Source organism: Lissotriton vulgaris, chromosome 1_2 (assembly GCF_964263255.1).
Source record: "Lissotriton vulgaris chromosome 1_2, aLisVul1.2, whole genome shotgun sequence".
In the NCBI taxonomy this organism is placed as follows: domain Eukaryota; kingdom Metazoa; phylum Chordata; class Amphibia; order Caudata; family Salamandridae; genus Lissotriton; species Lissotriton vulgaris.
This window is the reverse complement of record NC_141686.1, coordinates 200,085,351-200,106,971: the sequence shown is the minus strand read 5'-3', so window position 1 is coordinate 200,106,971 and position 21,621 is coordinate 200,085,351. Positions and strand designations below refer to the sequence as shown.

At 45.7% G+C, this 21,621-nt stretch overlaps 1 protein-coding gene across 1 annotated transcript in view; it reads right to left on the bottom strand.

Moving 5' to 3' along the window:
* The window catches only part of LOC147734924 (coiled-coil domain-containing protein 86-like), a 36,797-nt gene extending 15,600 nt beyond the window's left edge, over positions 1-21,197 (bottom strand). The window contains exons 1-2 of the mRNA XM_086953106.1: positions 20,601-21,197; positions 15,366-15,495 (exon numbers count right to left, since the gene is read on the bottom strand). Of these exons, the coding sequence (XP_086809232.1) occupies positions 15,366-15,495; positions 20,601-21,079 (609 nt within the window). The 5' untranslated portion in view covers positions 21,080-21,197. The remainder of the gene's footprint in view (positions 1-15,365; positions 15,496-20,600) is intronic.
* Positions 21,198-21,621: the final 424 nt, after the last annotated feature.

The window sequence follows — 21,621 nt, the reverse complement described above, 5'->3', positions numbered from 1 at the left end:
AACTTAATAACTGAAACAGATCTTTTTCGCTTCCGCAAGGGACTTAAAACCTGGCTTTTCCAGCAATGATTAGGGCGGTCCTCTTTAGCAAGAATTCTTGGCAGTTCTTTCCCTCTTTAATCTGTCCCTTGGCGCTGGGAAAAGCCCCTCCGGAAACTAAGATTCACTTTTTGACAAGCAGAAAAATTTGCAAAAGTGTAGAGTCTGGGTTTCTAGCACAAAACATGCCTTACTTTGGCTGCTGCCTACTATATCTGTTCCATCTCCCCTACAGGTGCAGACCACGGATGTTAAACCTCAATCCGCCCCTCCGAGGAGACTGGCACAGGGTGTGCCTCTCTAGTGGCTGCCCACTATCTGAAGTTCAACTCTACTGAGGTAGCAGATTGTGCAAGTGGAGATGCATGAGCGGGAAACGGATAATTTGTCTTTAATAACTGGGAAACTTACTTAAGTAGTGCATCTGGCCACGTGATTGGCTCCATACTGCACCATCATTAAGCTACTGCAACATCACTTTGTGAAAAGCTTGCATTAATTATTAATGTAAGATATTTAGTTGAAAATACGGTTGAGTTTGCAGACTTTATAGATGCTCATCTATTAGACATTGCTTTAGTCACAGAGACATAGGCAGATGTATCTTCAGGTCCGGACCTCATTACTGCAACACTAGCAGGCCACTGTATGTTTAGGCTAGATCATATTGGTAAAAGTGGCGGAGGACTAGCGGTTACTCACTGTAACCGGGTTGAAGTGTAGCTTGTCCCTCTTCCTGTAAGTCTGGACTGTGAAGCTGTCTCCTATAAAATGTAATTAACCAATCATTATACCATCAGTGGGGCTCTTATTTATCGTTCCTCTGGCACTAGATCAACCTTTATTCACATCATAGGTCCATTGCTTGAAATTAATACTAATTTTCCTGGCATCATCATTATGGGTGATTTTAATTTCCATCTTCAGAACCCCCTAGATGAGGACTTGCCTAATCTCCGACACTCCCATGCGAGTCTGGGCTTGTTCACTAGGTAAATATACCCACTCACTTAGTGGGATAATTATTGGATTATATTTTTCCGCTAACCCACATCTGTTTTTTAGGTCGAGCATTAGAGACCTCTTGTATATACTTTAGTATATACTTATATGTGTATGTACTTTGTGGGCTCTTAAGAGCACGAGGATTGGTCTACTTCCGCTAAGGGACTCTTTTTCTGTTCAACTGCCTCTATTTAACTGTCTTAATAAAAAACAACCTGCAGAGGTTAGTAAAATACCAGAATTTCTTCAGCATTCTCTAGTTTCCAGTCCATAGAAATGGTCTTCCATGAGCACCTGTAAACAATGGTTTTTTTAAACCTTGTATTTTCAGTGATATGATCACCGAAGGCCCAGCTTTTATATTAAAAACAGTGCTTTGGACTATACCATTTCCAGCCGAAAGGCAATATTTCTATCCATGTGTTCCCATGCATGGCGTGTCACACAGTTTGGTGCTTACTTTCCCTCCATTTTTAAAGAACAGTAGAAGGTTCAGCAACCAGGCTAATGTGCTTCATAGCAAATACATATAAGGTCCCAAAGGTGAAACTGAATGCATTGCAAATGCTTGTTTTAAGTTCTATTCCTCTAGCATGGTCTAACCATGCAGTCATGTTTCATATAAAGCTGGCCACTAAGACATCTAATAACTGCCCGCAAATTGCTCGTACGACCTGTCGCTGTGGCATAAAATTTAAACCGATACCTTCCACATCTCCTCAGCTCAATGTTATGTTATGTCATGTTATGTAATGTCTCTTTTATAGGGCACGGCTACCCAGAGGGGTGTCCAGGCACTTTGGCAAAGAGAAATGAGCAAGAGAACACAACACAGCTACTCACAGAGGCCGCTAGAAATCATACGGAAAAAAGCAAGGTCTTCAACTCCTTTCTAAAAGAAAGGAGACTGTTGGCTTTCCTTAAGGACACAGGAAGCTCATTCCAGCCACGTGAAGCCAAATATCGTAAGGAGCGACCTCCGATCCGGGCGAGTCTGATAGGAGGGACAACGGCTTTGGCCAACAAGGCCGACCGTAGGGTCCTCCTCGGCGCATAAAAGGCCATGCGCTTCCCGATATATTTAGGGTCAATTGAATGAAGGGCCTTAAAAGCAAGGGTCAAGATCTTGAAGGTAATTCTTTTAGAGATAGGCAACCAATGCAGTCTCTTGAACAAATCGGAGGCTTTTGCCCTACGCGGAAGACCAAAAATGGCTCTTGCCGCCGAATTCTGCACAATTTGCAGACGGGCCAGCAGATATTTAGGCAGCCCTAGATAAAGGGCATTCGCGTAGTCCAATCGCGATCCTATTAGAGCCTGAACAATAATTTTTTTTTGTTGCAGAGACAGCAGCGGAAGAAACTTCCGAAGCATTTTCAAAATGACAAAGCATTTCCCAGACAACCCGATGATCTGGGGTCTGAAAGAAAGGCCGTCATCACACAACACATCAAGGTTTTTTGCTTTTGCAGAGGCCGCATCAGGAGGAAACCTGTCCTGGGGCCACCATGTTTTCCAGCTGGGATCAGACGGACAGCCGAAAAAAAGCAGCTCCGACTTATCGGAGTTGCATTTCAGACTGTGCCGCCGAAACCAGTCAAAAACCGCACCCAGGCAGTCTTTGATCCTACTACCATCAAAAGCCTCTCCCCTCTTACACGTAAAAAGGAGCTGGGTGTCATCAGCATAGGATATGATCTGGGCACGAAGGACTCCGCTACCGCCGCCAGAGGGGCCATATAGATATTAAAAAGGGTGGGGCTCAGGATGGACCCCTGAGGAACCCCCACCTCCAGCGGCGGCATTTCAGCGGAGAACGGAGGTGCCCAGACCACTTGTCAGCGGCCGGTCAAGAAAGATTTAAACCAGTCCCACACCGTCCCACGAAGACCGATCTCCCAGAGTCTTAAAAGGAGACCGTCATGAGGGGCGGTGTCGAAAGCCGCTGACAAGTCCAGCATAACCAGAATAACCTTCCCCCCGAGGTCAAGTGTCTCTCTGATGGCATCGGTGATCTCAAGAAGGGCTGTCTCCGTTCTAAAATTAGCATGGAAGCCCTATTGAGAATCATGTAGGATGTTGTTGCTCTCAATAAAGTTGGAAATGGAGAGCTGCACATGTGTCTCAATCACCTTTGCCAGAGCAGGGAGAAGGGAGATAGGCCTATAGTTAGCGTGAACAAGGGGATATAAAGTAGGCTTTTTGAGTAGCGGCAAGATCAAAGCATGTTTCCACGCCAGAGGTACCTCTCCCGTAGTCAGGGAGAGATTGAGCAGTGGATTAAGCAGGACGTTAACTGCAGGCGCTACTCTGCCCAGGCATTTCGCTGGACAAGGATCCAGAGGCGAACCAGATTGAAGCCGGGACAAAAGATCGAGATAGGTAGCAGAGGACAGATGCGGAAAAACCGAAAGAACGGGACCATTCTCTTCCAATGATAAGGGGAGGGAGGTCGGTTGACTAACCGTTGAGAGAAGGCCCGCATCCGAGAAAGAGTCCTGAATAGACTTAATTTTATGTACAAAAAAATCCCCAAATTGGCTAATCCAGGCTTCGGAGTGAGAGGGCGCGCTCAAGGAAGGGGAGGTAAACTCCTTTACTATCCTAAAGAGTTCTTTACTTATATTTTCCGCCTCATCAATTCTGCGCTCCAAATATACTTTTTTTTCCCGTCAAAGATGTGCTTATGATAAAGCCTGATCGCGTCTAGATATTTTAATTTATCGTCCGGATCATATTTGCGCCGCCACACTCTTTCGGCTTTTTTACAAACTTGACGCATTTTCCCTAAAAAGGGGGTGAACCAAGGGGCCGAGACATGTCTAGCCGCGGACTTAGCTGGCTTGACCGGGGCTAGCTCGTCGAATCTGGCTATCAGCCACTTTTGAACAGAGTCTAGATTTTCCTCCAGATCACCAGTAAGCCCACAGGGATAGCGGAGGAGCGCATCGGACAACATTTCCGCTGTAACTTGATGAAATGACCTCATCGGCCGTTTCACTTCTTTCAGCACTCTATCGCCAGTCATAGCAGAGAAAGGAATACTAAAATGGATTAAAAATGGTCAGACCATAAAACTGGGAGCGGCAAGGACACATCAATCAGCTTGGTCGAGAGAATCTGATCAATAGTATGGACTTTGACATGGGTGGGGCTGGTGATGTAAGAAACCAGCCTTAGTAGAGAAACAATATCCTGCAACTTAATCGTGTCAGGATGCGCTGCATTGTCCATGTGAAGTTTCAGATCCCCAACAAGATGCAATGCTCCGATCTCACGCAGGGCACAGAAAGTACCACCTGCAAATCGTCAAAGAAAGAGCCAAGGGGCCCAGGAGCTCTATAGATAAGGAGCCCAGTGCACGTCTGACAAGGCGATAGGCCAAGGGTAAAGCCTAAGGCTTCACAACCCGTGATATTATCAACAGGAAAAGTGGTGCAAGGGAGACACTTATCCACAATCAATGCCACGCCCCCACCCCTGCCTCCCACTCTATCCCTCCTAAAGATGGTATAATTCGGGGGTATAGCAGTTGCCAGATCAGGGCCAGAGCACTCTCCGAGCCAAGTCTCCGTTAGAAACAGGCAGGAAATTTTAGAGTCAGACAGCAAATTCCAGATATCAGTGGAATGTCTACAGAGGGATCTAGTGTTAAGAAGAGAACAATGACAGTGCATAAGAGGGATCTCACATGCGGTTCCCTTCTGAACAGAAGGCCGCCAACCACATGTCGGACAGCCCTTCCTGAGAAAGCGACCTCCTGGGAAGACATGATGGCAGTTAGAGGACGGTATGCGCAGAGCAAGATGCTCCGCAGAGGTGTAAGAAAGCATGCAAGCAGAACATACACTCTACCTAAAATAAACAAGAAATAGAAAACCGATAAGGCACACGGTCATACCTCGTCCGCCTCCGAGACGCTGACGAGCGCAGACGGGCAGGACTCTGGCACGACTCAGGCGCAGAGAAGGCGCTCCCGCTGCGCGCCAAGCGGGGAGCTTTAAATAGTCTGCTCTCAGCGTCCACGAGCGCAGGGACGCTCCAAGATGGCGTTCGCTACTCCCTGCCCAATCCAAGATGTCACTCCCCGCCCACAACCTCCCCGGAACCGGACCCGCAAAGCTGCGGTGGGTTTTCCAGCAAAATTATGGTGCAGGTAAGGGGCAGGACAGGGTCAGTAAAAGCAAGGGATAACTAAAATTAAATTAAAATAAAATACAAAAACGGGCAGTTTAAAATTAAGCAGAGCAGCGCTCTAGGCGCGCGCGCGACCAACAGCCAATCAGTGCCGGAGGAGAGTCTGGGTCTTGATACTGCTCCTACCATCTATGCTGGTCAATCTTTACATGACCCCCCCCCCCCCCCCCCCTTGGCTGATCTAATTAAAACATTTGGTTTTGCAGTAGTGTCTTAAACCCAGATCCTCTTTCATTCTCTCTACAGCCACCGTCCTCCCCTTCTCTAATTTTAAGACACTGCATGCATTTTATGTGAGACAGGAGGGGACAGTTACAACTAATCAAATATAATGTGTGCAGCACCCCCTGTCATAACAGTCATTTGCTGTTCCCAATCTTTTAATGAGAGGGCCATCGCCTTATAAAAGTGCTACCTTTGTTTCTTTTTATCTTTGTATATTTAAAAACGCTCTCCCTGTTTTTACTTATGTATATCTGTGCAAAGACGACCAGGACACGAGGGCATGTTTTATGCTGTTTTACGCTGATTCAATAGGCTGATGTTCATCACATGGTGGCAAGTTCCACCCTTTTTCGATTGTAACAAATCAAATAAATGTATTTATGATTATGATGGTGTCTTAAACTGAGGACACCGATATCATGGTGTCAGCCAGTAATCCTGTGACACTGCCTCCAGATTCCGATGATGTCCCAAAACCATCTCAAACTTAACTCGGGTGAAACCGAGGTGTTATGGTTTGGTAGGAATATCTCTTTTTGGTCTCTCAGATGGAGGCCACAGGATCCCAGTCTCCTTGGCAAAAAACCTAGGGGCTGTCTTTGAAAGAAATCATTTTTTTGAGTTACACGTCAACACCATCACTTCTTTGTCTTTAGACTGCTTAAGATACTAAGGAAAGTACTCCCGTTCATTCCGTATGATTTACAGAAGTGTGCAGTTTCCACTCATTATTTCTATAAAATATTACTGCAACACAGTTTTTATTAACATCAAGAAAAGAGGTCTACAAAAAAGCTAATTCCTCAGAACAATGCAGCATGTCTTCTCCTGGCAATGCCTATGTTTCAATCAGTCTCACATGGTCTTGTCCAGATACACTGACTGCACATTAAAAAAATACATAGATTTCAAGACCCTCTGCATTGCCATGAACGCGATTCATAATTTAGTGCCCAAATATCTAAAACATAATTTCCAATGGTAAACTCCTAATAGGTCACTTCGATCACTGCCAGCTCATCACCTAGTAATACCCAAACTTAGAAGTTCTAACTAGGGAGGCAGGTGCTTTGTCACGTGTACCGCTAAGCTTTGGAACGCAAAGCCCATTCATCTCAAGGAAAAACTGAATTGTTCTCCTTCCGGGAAGCTCATGAAACATGACTTTTTCAATAGTCAGAGCATTTGTTCCAGGTCTATTAATAAAATGGCCTGTTTTTAGATTGCGATCTATCTTCAGAGTTGTAGCACCTTGACACCTTAGGGTAGTAGCGCGTTCTACAAGTCTAATTTTCATTTCAAAACGAGCCTTAGCGTGGGTAATCCTACAGCAGTGGGAAGAACAAACTTGCTGCCAGATTCATAAAGATTTTTTGATAACCGCTCATGTAACACTCCTGAATTCAAGAGTAAGCCATGAGTTCTACAAGAATAAATGATGCTTACTCATACACCAATTTGAGACTAGGGCCCATAAAATTCACACGTGTTGAGAAGTTCAGAGTCAAGTTTTGTCATCGATATCAGACAATCGCTATGCATGGAGTATATGGGCAGCAGTTCGTCTGGCACCAAGTGCAACATTCCAACATCGCAACAGACATTTTTCGAAAAACAAATCTTTCCAAATTCAGGATGGCATGAGGGTACATGGGTTCCACAAAATTCTCTTAACCTGAATGGACTACAAACATCACACTAAGCCTAATAACAAAATTTGTCACAAGTCCAATCGGGTAACTGCAGTATATAGAGCCGGAATCTGCTGGTGCACAGAAACCTCTACCAACCACCAACATATTTGACTAGAGACCCAGTGTAAAACTGTAGATTGCATGGACTGAGCTACATTTTCTTACAAAGAATACCCTGCAAATGTCGGTAGCAAAATAAAACTAGCTTTTGCGAAGCTTTAGGTCTCAAATTTAGAGGAGTTTCAGCCATTGGCATTGTAAAAGACAATGCCTTTTATTTATGAGTTTTAAAAACAGATAAATAAAAGTCATTGTCAGTTACAATGCCAATAGCTTAACCCCTTTAGCACGGCGTAGAATCTGCCGCAGTGCGGACGTTTCCGTGCGTGGGCGGGGCTGTGTCGGCCAAAAGGGTGTGCGCAGCACTACAGAGGTAGTATTCGCGACGGCCGTTGGCTGACGCACGCAACGGGTTAAACTTTCCTAAATGCCAGATCTACTGCATTGTGTTTAGCGTTAGAAGAGCGGCTGTTATTTCAGAAACTAGTGGTCGGAGGCTGTAATTAAAGCCTACCGAGCAAGTACACAAAGCAGGGGTGTCCTCATAGGAGGTTATGAAATGAGACATGGCGGTACTACTCTACCTACTGTCCAACAAAAAGCCACACGTTAAACTGGACAATGATATTAACCAATGAAAAATAAGAGCGGAGAGTGGGTGGGGCTTTAAGTCCACACCGTTATACAACATGCCTCATTGCAGCGCATGGGCTGCTCAGGCTCGACCTACAAAAATAAATAAAATAAAAAATAAAAAAGAAGAGGAGTAGTGGTTGAAAAAGCAGTGGAAGAAGAGATGCCAGCCAATTAAGAGAATAAATGGAAGGGGTCCCAGTAATAAGGAAACATTAACCAAGGACATAAAAATAATCAAACCAACAAAAATGCAGTCCACATTGTTTTATTCACAATGGGATGATATAGTAAATATGCATAATTTACACAATAATCAATCAATGGTTAATTACAGTGCCCCAAAGGTAGAAGCGGGGAGGGTAATGTGATAGTGATGGGAGTTGGTGAGGAAAAGAGAGAAGATTCTTAAGTGACGGTAAAATCAGCAATTGAGACTTGTTTGACAAAGTTACAAACTCTGTACCAAAAACAGGACCGACAGGTTCATGTATATTCTTTTTAAACGTAAATCATACTCCAAATGTTCAATGAATGAGACCAATAGGGTGTGGAGTTGACACTGAAAAGCAGTTAAATGTCGACGTTTCGACCCTCGTACGCACAGATATTAGTATAATCTTGCTGTGGGGTCTTCATCAGGACTGGAGTGTGGGGGACACGTAACCACAGACGTGGTATAGAAAGGACCCGGTAGCACGTGGGTTCGAAGTCAATTACAAGGAAAGATCATGATGTAACCCAGGTAGTGTTCAAATGATTCCACGGATTAAGTGGGGGTCCCTTGTACCATCGATAATAAATAATTTGCACGCCGTTGCCAGGACACGTCCGGCGGAGATCGTGTTCAACGGCGATCTGGCTTGGGTGGAGCGGTGTCGGTCATGGAATTAATCCTGCTCTGGGTAACATCTCCCCGTAACTTTAACTGGGTCAACCCCCCTATCAATATTCAGCCAATTAAGAGAGGCAAAGAAGCAAATGAAGGTCCAGCCACTATCGCAATAACATCAAAATAAAAGATTCATCATTAAAAGTATCATCCTTTATTTTCCTTACATACTAACATTTGGAAGACACACTTAAAATCTGATGTAACGGATCGTTTAAGCAGGGGTCAACTTTAACAACTATAAATCAGTCTCTAACCTTGCTTGCACTCTAAAGTACATTAATTCCACAGAATTTAACAACAAGCATTGCTATAAGTGGTAGCATGAAAAAAGTACTGATGAAGATTGCTATTAACCCCTCCCACGCTGGTGACAGAACCGTTCCGCCACGCACCTCAGGTGGGCTGTGCTGGTGACGGAACGGTTCCTTCACAGCCCGCTCGCCGCGCCGATTTTGCGCCTGAGCGGCGCGTTCTATTGAGCGGGCGGGGCCGTGACGGAACGGTTCTGTCACAAGCACAGCTTACCTGAGGGGCGGGACGGAGCGGTTACGTCACCAGCGTGTGAGCGCCACGCGGCCCCCGCCCCTTAGCACTGCAGCAGAATAGCCGCCGCAGCGAAAGGGTTAACGTTCTGTTGGTGTTTATCTATACAAAACGTAAGTGTCCTTACAAAGTGTAGAACGCAAAAAGGATTTCTAGAGGGCAAATCTAGTCCAATGTACTAGCCATTCAAAGATTTTAATGATTAGCAAATACTTTTGGTTCATGCAACCCGGCTGTGTGACCATATATTATTTAGTCTGCTGCTGCGGGCTAAACAGGTTGTTTAAAAGACCTGAACCCTGGCTCTAGCCTATAACAAGGGAGAGAGACTTTAACAACCGGTACAGACGGAGGCAGAAGGGCTACATACATTTACAATGAAAGCCCAGGTTTAGAGTTAATTGGTGGGGTGGGGGATAACTGTTCAATAGCTGGAAAAAAACACCAATGTGGAAGAGGTTATGCTAACACTAATAGGTAATTATCCCCTGCAGTTCCTAAATACAAATACTCGCTTACTATGTAATACGAACAAAAGAAATAGGTTGCTTAAGTGTTTCCAGGTAAGTAAATGTACATGACGTCCACTACCCACACTATTCTAGCTTCTTTCGTTATAGCCAGTCTCAGTTTCACCACAATGCTATAGCAGGCGCATAACCTACTCATAAATAAAAAGAATGGTTTTGTCCTTTGGGGCGGGCAGAGAGGGGGTGGGGGGGACGAAATCACCAATGAGAGAGGATTTGTCGGTTAAGTTCCTTTTCACAGAGCATTGCCCACAATCTGACATATTTGAACGCATATACACACGAAAAGCATTAACCTGCCTCTTCCCAATATTGTGCATCTGTCTGAAATAAGCATCCTGTGGTCCACAAACTGCCAGGCCACTACGACCGATCGGTGAGTCTGGTACCTGCTGCAAATCTGCGGCTGAATAAATCTAACCTAGCTGTCGCGGACTCTAGTCTTGACAGCATAAGTTCATCATTTTATCCTTCTTTGAGCAATAAAATATGCACCACTCTGCACTGGATTGTATTAAGCATCAAGGTGTGGCATGGCAGTGGCGATTGATAGTTGGCTCTTCCTGCTGCTGTTCCGCGTCACCCGCCATCCATTCCGAACCGAGATTTAAATTGTGGAAAGCTGCATGACAACCGTAATTACTAATTATTTGAGACAGAGCGAGGAGCAACAAAATTACATCACTGTAGGGCCCACAGGAAGATACATGCATGCAACAATGTTACAGACACACCCACAAACACAGAGGACGCCCCGTTACCTACTACACAGTTAATGTGACCGTTAGGCCGACACATACACAAGGTAGATAGCGGATATAAATACACAAGGTAGATAGCAGATTTAACGGAAAAATTTGGTTTGGTGTCCACTGCAGCGGATATAAGGCTGTGTTGACAGCGGTTGCTGTGTGTGCGTCATAGGAGGGGCACCCAGGCAGCAACAAGGACCGGTAAAAGGCGGCTGAAAGACTGCACAGAGCGCAATGTATCGCTGAGCAGCCAGAACTAAAATTAGTGGTGAGAGGTGCTGACCCATTGAAATACGGCTGCGTGGCCGCGTAGGACGAAAATACAGTCTCGATCTCACCCCTGGGGTACCAAATGGATATAGTTTCCCTGGGGTACTTACATATTTCTAAACTAAATATGTGTCAGGGTAAATTGGACACTATTCTTATTGCTCTGTATCGCCCACCCAATGTTATTCTGGTGCACCTTTTCCGCTCGTGATGTCTTGGAAGCCACACTCCTGGTCCCAGACGACATGCCACCTGCCAAGCACACTTGACTAGGCTCTCCTTTTCTCGGCTGTGAGTTGCTTAGTGCAGCCAGACCTTTTACATTCATCCTATGCTGTTAAATTGTTAACCATGTTCTACAAGCATTTACATAGCAATACCTACTGTATTGCAGAATGCGGTGTCCCTTAAGCGAGCACCACACACTGCATGCAAATACAAGTATTGGCATAGCCAATAGGTCTCGCATTTGGGACCTTATAAGTATTTAGCCATGCAACAGTAGGTATTGTTGCACCAAAGATATTCTGCTGCATTACTAATTACATATAGGGTCCAAAAAGCGAGACCTATTGGCTATGCCAATGCTTGTTTGTTTTTTGTTGCCGTTTTGTTTAAGTTGCCAGATCTACAATAGCTGGAAATGGTTTTTGTTAACAGTTCTTTGCATCAAATGAACTTGTTTTCATTGCTCTGAATGTGGTTTCCATTCTGGTTGTAGGAAGCAGTCATTCCCGCGGTTGTGGGGGCTGCCTAGCTGTGCTCATGCGCCGATCTCTGCAAATGAGAAAAAGCCTGGTGCAGACACAATTTACAAGTGTGGAGTGAGTGAGCCCCAGGTAGCATGACTCACACAGGAGTTCATGCACTGCACCTTCATACTCCGCATGGTTTAAGGAAACTCAACCCAGTCCCTCCCAGGCATCGAACACATATTTATCAAGAAACTCTGAGAAGAGCCTGCCTGCTGCACTGACTGCTGGTGGTGTGTGCCTGGTGAAAGCGCGCACTGACGGCTGGTGGTGTGTGTGCCCGGTGAAAGCGTGCACTGACAGCTGGTGGTGTGTGTGCCCGGTGAAAACGTGCACTGACGGCTGGTGGTGTGTGTGCCCGGTGAAAACGTGCACGGACGACTGGTGGTGTGTGTGCCTGGTTGAAGCAGGAGCATTCACAGTGATAGAAGACACAAATGAAGCCGACCAGGAGGGAATGGGAAAAGGGAGGGGTAGTGCAAGCAGAGGAGCCTGATTACAGCAATAAAAACACAGATGGCAGCTCTGCACATGCACAAGCTTGTGAACGCAAGCTGTAAGCCAGCAAAAGACTCTGGTGGCACTTTTAAAAGCCACTTACTAAATGTCTCGAAGAGAGAGCGCATGTGCTGTCTCAGGCGAGACATAAAAAGGAAGAAGAAAAAAAATTCCATAAGAGTTATTTTTGTGGCTAAAAATTCTGGAATATTTGGGAAATGGGTAGAAGTCCTACCATCTAGCTTTCCCTACCTTCTTTTGATAACATTAGGTCCTTCAGTGCCTTTGTGAGTCTAACAAACCGGAAATGAAAGGGTTAAAACCATGGCAAAACCTACTGTCAATCCAAACACTCAAAACAGGGCCGAAACCTGTGTGAGTTGGCTACAGCATTTGGACCTGCAGTTCCCGGAACATAGTCAAAACTATCAACCCCAGACACTTTTAAAAACCAGAAGAGAATCTATACATATGTGGCTTGTGTAGAGGACACTTGTCTTTGTTGCTCAAAATGCCAGGCATGCCTCCAACAAGGACTGAAGAAAACAAGCATTTGCAATGCAATAGGTCTCGCATTAATTAAGTTTGAGCTATTACATTGCTAAATATTGCAACACAAATCTAAACAAAAGTCTATAAATTGTAGGCCAAAAAATGTGTATTTATTTTTGTAGCAATGGTGGCATGCTGCGCTTTTGCCGAATATGTTTAAAAGAAAAGTGCACCATACTGCGATTGCTACAATAGTTAATTGTGGATGCATTAACAATTTATGTGTGCACTGATGGCTGGTGGTGTGTGTGCCTGTAAAAATTGTTCACCAACGGCTGGTGGTGTGTGTGCCTGGTAAAAGCGTGCACTGACGGCTGGTGGTGTGTGTGTACCTGGTGAAAGCGTGAGCTGACGGCTGGTGGTGTGTGTGTGCCTGGTGGAAGCGTGAACTGATGGCTGGTGGTGTTTGTGCCCAGTGAAGGTGTGCACTGATGGATGGTGGTGTTTGTGCCCAGTGAAAGGGTGCACTGACGGCTGGTAGTGTGTGTGCCTGATTAAAGTGTGCACTGCCTGGTGGAAGCGTGCACTGATGGCTGGTGGTGTTTGTGCCCAGTGAAAGAGTGCACCGATGTGTGGCTGTGAGTGTGTGGCTGTGAGTGTGGGGGTGCGGTTGTGTGGGGGTGTGGTTGTGTGGGGTTGTGGGGGTGTGGGGTTGTGTGGGGGTGGGGTTGTGTGAGAGTGTGGGGGTGTGATTGGGTGGTTGTGTGGGGGTGTGGTTGTGTGATTGTGGGGGTGTGGTTGTGTGATTGTGTGGGGGTGTGGTTGTGTGTGTTTATGTGATTCTGTTGTGGTTGTGTGTGTTGGAGTTCATAATCGGTTTGAATCCAGAAACAGAGTGCATGACGAGATGACAGGAGTCCAAGCCAGCTCTGGAGAAGGCTCCCATCAGATTACGGGTTGGTTGTTACGAACAAAACACTTGTAAACTTTTTCTCGAGCTATTAGTCATCTCATGTAAGAAACAACTCTCCTCTGTGTTTTGTATCATGAACCACTTTCCCAGGTTTATATGTTATATGCGTCTCGGTTTATTTAAAAAACGGTGTCCATCCGTTGTTGTGGTCATGCTCGCTCTCTACGCACCGTAGAGGTAGCTGGTCTGATACAATTGACAGGGCTGGTTTGGGTTCCCAGTAAGGACCTGTTGTCATTGCTCGTTGTAAAAGCAGAAGTCCTTTTATGGTGTGGTAGATTGGTAATAATCACGCCCATGCTGCCATGTTTTTCTACTCACCATATCTCCAACGCGCAGCGTTCTCAGAGGTCGACGCATCATTCATTGTATGTTGCCTGAATTGCCCTACACCTCCACCCTCACAATAAGTCAAGTTATTCCCACTACGCCTACTGGGTAATATGCCGCAGCCCATAGACTCACGCAGCCTCAAGAGGGGCAGGCGATCTGGGTGAAGCTGGCTCAATGACACTCAACAGATAAAAACAACAGTATTACACATTCCTTCCTCGCAGAGCAAGGCCCAGCCTGTCTAGTTCATTTGAGGAATTCGAAGGAATGTTTCCCGTGGTCTTAGGACTTTGAGGCCTGGCCCAGAATTCTCCAGTTACCTCTCATGTCCCTGGAAGCCAATCACACATCACCCTGTCTGGGGAAGGTCCCAGTGACGGAGCCCTTACGCCTTCTGTTTTACAGCCTTACCTCAAAGTACCGGAGACCCGATAACGTAAAAAACCAGCCTCTGCTAGTTCCTCGCAGTCACCTCATATGGGGCCTCAGACAGGAGCAGCGAGGCTGGACTCCAGGCCTTCAACTTCGCCCGGCCGCTTGCTATTGAGACAGCACTTCTCTCTGCGCTGTTCTTCTCCATAGCGGCTCTTAGTTGGGTCACACGCCGTGAGCGTGCACATGGGCCGTCCATGCTCCCTTGCTGGCGAAAAGTGAAAGCGTGGGGGAGCGCCGCCGTACACGCTCAGAGATCACGTCTCTAAAAGCGTGCGGTTCACAGATGACACCACCAAAAGCGCGCGTTCACAGGCCAGGTCTCCGAAAGCACGCTGTCACAGCCATTGTCTCCAATGTCTTTTATAAGCTTGTGCACCTCTCCTGTCCCTCTTCGCTAAGCTACCAGGCAACAATAAGTCTCGCTTACGCGAGCAGCACATGACGTTGCATCGCTAGGCGAGACCTAAAAACGAATGCATCTAGGATTCTCATGCAGAATGTGCCCCAGACATTACCCAGAATCCATGCAACTCCCTCTAACCCTAGCATTTCCTGCAACTAGATACCATGGGGTATGGATAATGGTGTAACTGGCTTTGCTCCCAGTGGTGCTTGTTAGCCAGAATAGCCTTCAAATTGTAAATAGTGGATTAAAAAACAGATTGTCAAATTTGTGGCCAATTGGATAAGTCCAATTATAGTGCATTCATACATCTGTAATAAAATAAATTGCAACCCCCAAGTGTCTCTGATCACAATTTTAGACTTCCTGCCCTGCGTGATAAACCCATATTTATTTTTAGTCTGAATTTTACATTTAAATAAATATCTTAAGAGCGCAGAGAAGAAATATCCTGTAGCAGGCATACTTTACGGCTCCTCAGAAATATACATGTCTGTATGTTCGAGGTCTACTGCTGTTATAGAGTCTATGATAGGAAAGATTACAAGATACACATGCACAATCAACATGGATATTTTTCTATTAACAATATAGTTCTGCTGCTCATTCTCAGACCCTAACCACATGTGAGCTTACCTCTTTAGCTTTCTGTTTCTCGTCCCGAAGCTGCCGGGAAAAATCCTTGACCAGGCGCATTTCCTGACGGGCCTTCATCTTCTTATCCCATGATGTGTGGAGTGGCCGATCCTTGACCATGATAGAAAATCTAAGGATATGAAGTATGCAAGGATGAAGAAAAATACTGATATTCACATGGCAAAATTGGAAGCTAACAGACATTGGACGAATCTGATAAGCGTGCAGCATCAAATCAAAACGTTTTATTACCTTTTGGTAACTTTATAATAGAACATAGGGACTAATCCCCTCCCTATGAGTACTTACTGTAGGTGTGAATATTATATATAACGTTTTTAAAGATTATATTTATAATTTTCCATTTTTAAAAAAGGGCAAACAATGCAGCATAAATCATAGGTATACATGTGCGTCTACATCACAGAGTAGGCTGATAAAGCATAAATGTATGCGCAAATTACAATCAAGCGGATGCTAGAAAGGGGAGACAGGAACGTTGAGACTGAGCACAGCGAGGCATAGATGATTACATATAACGATATATGGTACAACAGCCTAGGCACAAGGAAAATGAGTCATAATGGGAAAGCAGGATTTCCCATTATAACATATAAACCTGGGAAACCATCAGCGTCGTTGTCAGCATCTGGTACAGTGATGCGCAGGGGTCAAGGAGGGGCTCACACGTCCGTAGATCTGGAAGTTGGTGGTTGTAAGGAGGCGTAAAGTTTGCTGATAGTGTCACAAAACGTAATTTCTATAAGCCAGGCACCAGTGGGAGGGGACCTGCTGCTGCCCCAATATAGCAGTGATATGGCTGCTAAGCGTTGTAGAAGAATGCCAATGGGTCGGGTCAACTGTTTAGTCAATCATGGTGGAAATCAGAGCAAAAACAGACCCCCAGTACGCTTGAATAACAGTACAATTCCAAGTCAAGTGTACAAGATTGGCCTGGTCTATCGAGCACTTGCGACAATGATGAGGGTCAAGCCTACCCAATGCTTTTAGTGCAGTGTACGCGGGGTGCAAATAATTAAAATGAAGCACATCATGCCTGGGATTGTTGAAGATCAATTTTGTCTGCATACAACAGTAGCAACAGATGCTGTATGCGATGGAATGACCCAAATCATGTTCCCAGGCTGCTATGGATTTCTCCACATCCGGCGATTGAAGAGTCAGGCAGGTGGGACAAAGTCAGAAAACCAATCTGCCACTGTCTGTGATGGATATCACTAAAAAGACAGGGTGGGCGAGGCAGAGGGGGGGGGTGAATCAGCAAGTCCCTCGGGGAATGTGGGCAGTGTGTCGCGCATAGTACTATGAACATGATAAAAAACAAAACTATCCATGTGTGCCAGTCCTCACTGGGGAGTGAGGACTGGCACACATGGGTATGGGCCACCATCCTGCCATTAATGAAGAGCTCTCCCTCCCACTGCATGTAGTTGATGCGCTGTTAGGGTGCACTGTACCAGTTGTCCCTGTGTAACAGGGACCCATGGGTTGTTGAGGAGGGGTTGTGGGGAATACAAATAACCAGCCACCCAGGTAGCGTTGGAATCTAGACCAAGCCCAGAATGTTGTGGAAATGGTCTGTATGTTGGCATGGTCACGTGGGAGTCCTAGGCGCAGGAGTGAGAACAGCGAAAGACCCTGTTATTGGTATCTTTCAGGCCGCTGGGAGTCTGGCGTTTGGGTGAAACAAATAATAGGCAAAGTGTGATGGTGCCACCAAGTAGTATAAATGAAAATGCAGGACACAGAAGCAGTCGCAATCATATGAAAGAGTCAATGTCTCCCATCAAATATGGGGACGGCCCACCCAAACAAGATGTGTCAGATGGCCACGAAGGGTGGCAAAAAGACTGCTGGTCAGCGCAATAGGTTTATTTAATAAGAGCTACTAAACAAACGTGGAAGGACCACGATTTTTATTATAGTAATGCGCCCCATGATGAAAAGATAGTTTAATCCATCATTTCACCTGCAAGATGAGTATTGTTAGCAGGGCCATAGTTCTGGTGTCCAACTGTGTCTTTTTGCTTGTGCAGGACGATAGCCAAGAATGTAGTGGAATCTGTGCACCATCGCAAGGAGGGGTACTCCGTGTTGAAGGGTAAAGTGGTCTCAGCAAGCAAAAAAGTTCTGCTTTTCCCCAGTTTATAAAAAAAAGCCAGAGAGATGCCTAAAGAGTATTACCTCGTAAATGAGGGGAGAGAGATGCATAGGCAGGTCTCATGCAAACCGTAGTATGTCACCCACATATATGGTCACTAAAAGTGGACCATGTCGGAACCGGAGCCCTCTGTGCATGAGTCGCTCCTAAAGATGCCTGATCAGCAGGTCAAGGCAGTAAAAGAGTAGGGGGGGAAAAGGGGACACACCTGTGGTGTCTCTCTGGTCACGGGAAAGGCCTTCGAAAGCGTGCTCTTCACTCACAGCTGTGCCTCAGGACCAGTGTATAGAAGCATGATGAAATTGAGCAAGAAGGTTGACATATGCTAGAATTTCCCAAAAATCTTTATAATGGAAAATCAGTGTAACCAGTTTCAATAAGAATATGGGAAACAAAACTAAACAAGAACTGTCAAAGCCAATAGGTCTGAAATTTGTGGTCAGCCTTTGGATTTGTCAATGCATGATTTGTTTTGGCATGGCTTTTGTAAAACCGTGTTGGTGCGGGAGATGTCGGGCACTCCCCCATTATGAAGAACAGTGGCAAAAGCACAAAACTGTTTTGGGTCTCAAAAAGCACACATTGCCATAGTATCTCTTGTCAATGAGATAAACTACTTTGCTGCAGCAGCAGCTCCATTAGAGCGAAGGGGCGCTGATCCCGCTACCACCAACAGATACAAAAAAAAAAATTAAATCCATTTTTATTTAATCCCCTGGACACTACACCAAGACTCTGAGGACTCTTGGGGGCAGGCCCAGGGGATGACAGCTCGTGGGGTGGTGGGGGGGGGGGGGGGGGAATAGTGGAGAGCACTCCCTTCACTGCACATGTGGTGTTTGGCCGGCTGTCTCCAGCCCAGCCAAACCCTCATGCGCTGCATTGCTGGGGCTGGAGAGAGCAGCTTCAGGATTGGCCACAGGGTAGGCTGGGAGCCTGTGCCCAGGGCCAAAGCAGGAAAAGCAGATGCGGCGAGAGAAGACAGTGACGTTAAGGTTAGCTTATTCTATTTATGTCCCAAACCTTTGGCAGGAGACGGGCCGCTATTGCTACTATGTGTGCAAATATGTTCCTTATGAAAGAGCAGAAAGAGGGCACTCCCAGACATTTGCTCTTGTGAAAATCTGAGTGTTTGCAAGTTCACTTTCCCTCCAACCACTTTTTCCCCCTCCAACTCTGGGAAAAGTTTAATGTCTATCATTGTCAGGAGTAAATTTCCAATCTTTCTCTCTGTGGGAAAAACTTAGAAAAGAGTTGGTGAAAACCTGCAAGTTAGTAGGTTTGCATAGACTCAAAAGGGTATTCCAACCCTCAAACTATTGCTTACCACTTACTTCAACACCAGTATGTAGATCTGTGGAAACATGAGGGAATTGCTAGTATTCTAACCCTACGTTATATGCCTTGGCATAATCAGAGGCACTATATCAGCACTCATAATGAGATTGCTCCCATAATTTATCGCCACATTCCATAACACAAAAGGGACAAGTGGACATTGCTATGTGACAAGTAGATTTATGAAGCAACCTTCACAATGGACAAATGTTTATTTTAAAAGTTTTGTATAGCGCTAGCTAGACCCATAGGTATCAGAGCACTTCACATACACATTGTGAAAAACAGAAGGGCCTTACCTTACCCAGAAAGCTGACAGTCAGTAAGCAAACCACGGATAAAGAATACAGCACGAACAATAAATAACTGTGCAAAAAAAAAAAAAAGGTGAATAGCATAATCCGTTCACCAACAATCCTTTAAATGGGAGTCAATTCGGAATATTGAGGTCTATGTTAGTTGGTGTTGTTCCGGAAAGTATTTGTTAAGGAGATGGAGTTTGAGGTCCCATTTGAAACAGGAGAAGGAGGGTTTGCATCTGACGACTCCAGGGAGAACGTTCCATATCCTGGGAGCGTTGTCAGAAAACGATCGGAATTGGGTGGTTTTCTTTTTCATTTTTGGTGGAATGAGGAGTGAGTTGGAGCTTCTCAGCATTCTGGTTTGACCTGCTCTTACCAGTTTGTTGTTCACGTAGTTGGGGGCCAGAGAGTGGAGGGTTTGGTGTGTTATGTAGGCCAGTTTATAAATACATCTCCCTTCCATGGGAAGCCATTTGAGGGGGTTGAGAGCTGGAGTGATGTGATCAAATCTTTTTACTCCAGATACAAGTCGAGCGGCCATGTTCAGCACTGTCCTTAGGAGGGGCTAGGTGAGCTTTTGGAGTCCCTGTAAGGATGGCGTTCCCATAGTCTATTTTAGAGAGAACTGGGGATTGAACTAATGTCTTGAGGTCCTCATGGGGCAGAAAAGGTTTGAATTCTTGAGGCGTTTTAGAGAGAGAAGAGAGCACTTTTATTAAATTTCACACCTGAGGACACAAATGGATTTGGAAGGCAAACGTCCTGAGTTTCTGTAGCAAAGATTTATAGGAATGAATGCTCGATGGGTCCTTTAAACCAGCCCTGGGAAGAATATTAAAGATAGTGTGTGAAGTAGGTGTAAAAGCAGAGGACCTGCGGTAAAGATGTAAGAGTAGATGTATGCATGTGTCAACTTCACTTCAGGACCTTCAATAGTGTACTCCCCATTAAATGTCCCAGGGCAATGGGAGGAAACAGAGCACGTGAAAAACGCACCTCAGGACAGGTGAGCTTTCTCAAGTGGTGGCAGGGCCTCCCTAAGAAACAAGCCGTGGGAAAGCCAATTCTATTACTAGACATGGAAAAGGTGTTGTCGCCCCCTCTGAAGCAGTGCATGAAGGAGACACAAATGCTAAGCTCCACACACAATGCATTAAAAGTCACACTTGCAAGGAAGCCACAATGGTGTAAAATTAATTAAGGAACGGTTATATCACGTAGGGCTCAATTAACAAGTGTAGGTGCTCTTTATTGCATCTGGTATACAATACCACAGGGTTCATTATTTATCATAAGGTGTGATCAATTGTACCGATTATGGGTTTCTAGGAAACATGCGGGTGTTGATGTTTACAACACAAAAATCGGCATGATACGGCAATTACTGTATGGTCAGCCAGATCGTTTGTTTACCTTTTCTTAGGATCTTTCCAGACCCTGCCAGATTTGGGCTTCCCCTTGGGGACTGTGGCATCCACCTTGTGAGAAGGAGCGTTAGCCGGATTCTGGGGCACCTTCACCTCAAGCAGCGGTCTCTTACAGGGGACAGGTACCGCCTCCTGCGGCTTCCTCTTCTCGTCGACCAAGTGTCCGTCTCCCTCGTTCCTGAGCGTCTCTCCCGCTGACATGAGAGTCTCGGATATCAGGAGAGGCTCCTCCGTCGGGCCGCTCGCATCACCTCCGCCCTGTGTTTCCACCTCTTCATCCACAGCCGTCAGAGTGCCCTTATTCAGATGGTCCACGCTCTCCTCTCCGTCTCCCACATCCCCGAGCGCTGATTGCTCTGCCACAGTGCTGGTGTTGGCATCCACAGTGACGCCCTGCGGGCCTCGGCCGCCCAGTCGCCTGCTCCTGCGGAGCGGAGTCTCCACTCCCTCGGGGTGTTCGGCCATATTCACCCAGCTCACTGCTACCTCGTACCGGAAATCAGCGGTGGCCGTGACCCACGTGTAGATCACCAAGGCGCACAGCAGTGACGCACCCTGGCGTGCGCAAACATGCGTTACGACGCGTCCTAGAGACGTCACTCACTAGGCGACTTTGTAGTTTTAATTTCTCTTGCATAACAGCCCAAACCAGTGCTTTACAAACTTTTGAGTTCTGGTGACCCCCATTGAATTATTATTGGGTTTCGGAGACCCCCATCCCCCACGGGAAGCCGGGGTCCCTTGCCTAAGAAGTGTCGACGATTTGAACCGCAAAACAACTCACAAAAAATACAGAAAAAAACATTCAAACAAATACACAAATGTTGACCCATTTTATTTATTCGCTAACACAAATAACGTTAAAAAAAATTAGATTTTAATAGAAAGGTTGGAGCTTTTCAAAAGTCAATTGAGGACACGATCAATCTGAGATACTAATTAAAATTTTCGCCTCCAATTTCAAATTCATTTTCGGTACATTTTAAAATGTTCATTTGTACATGTAG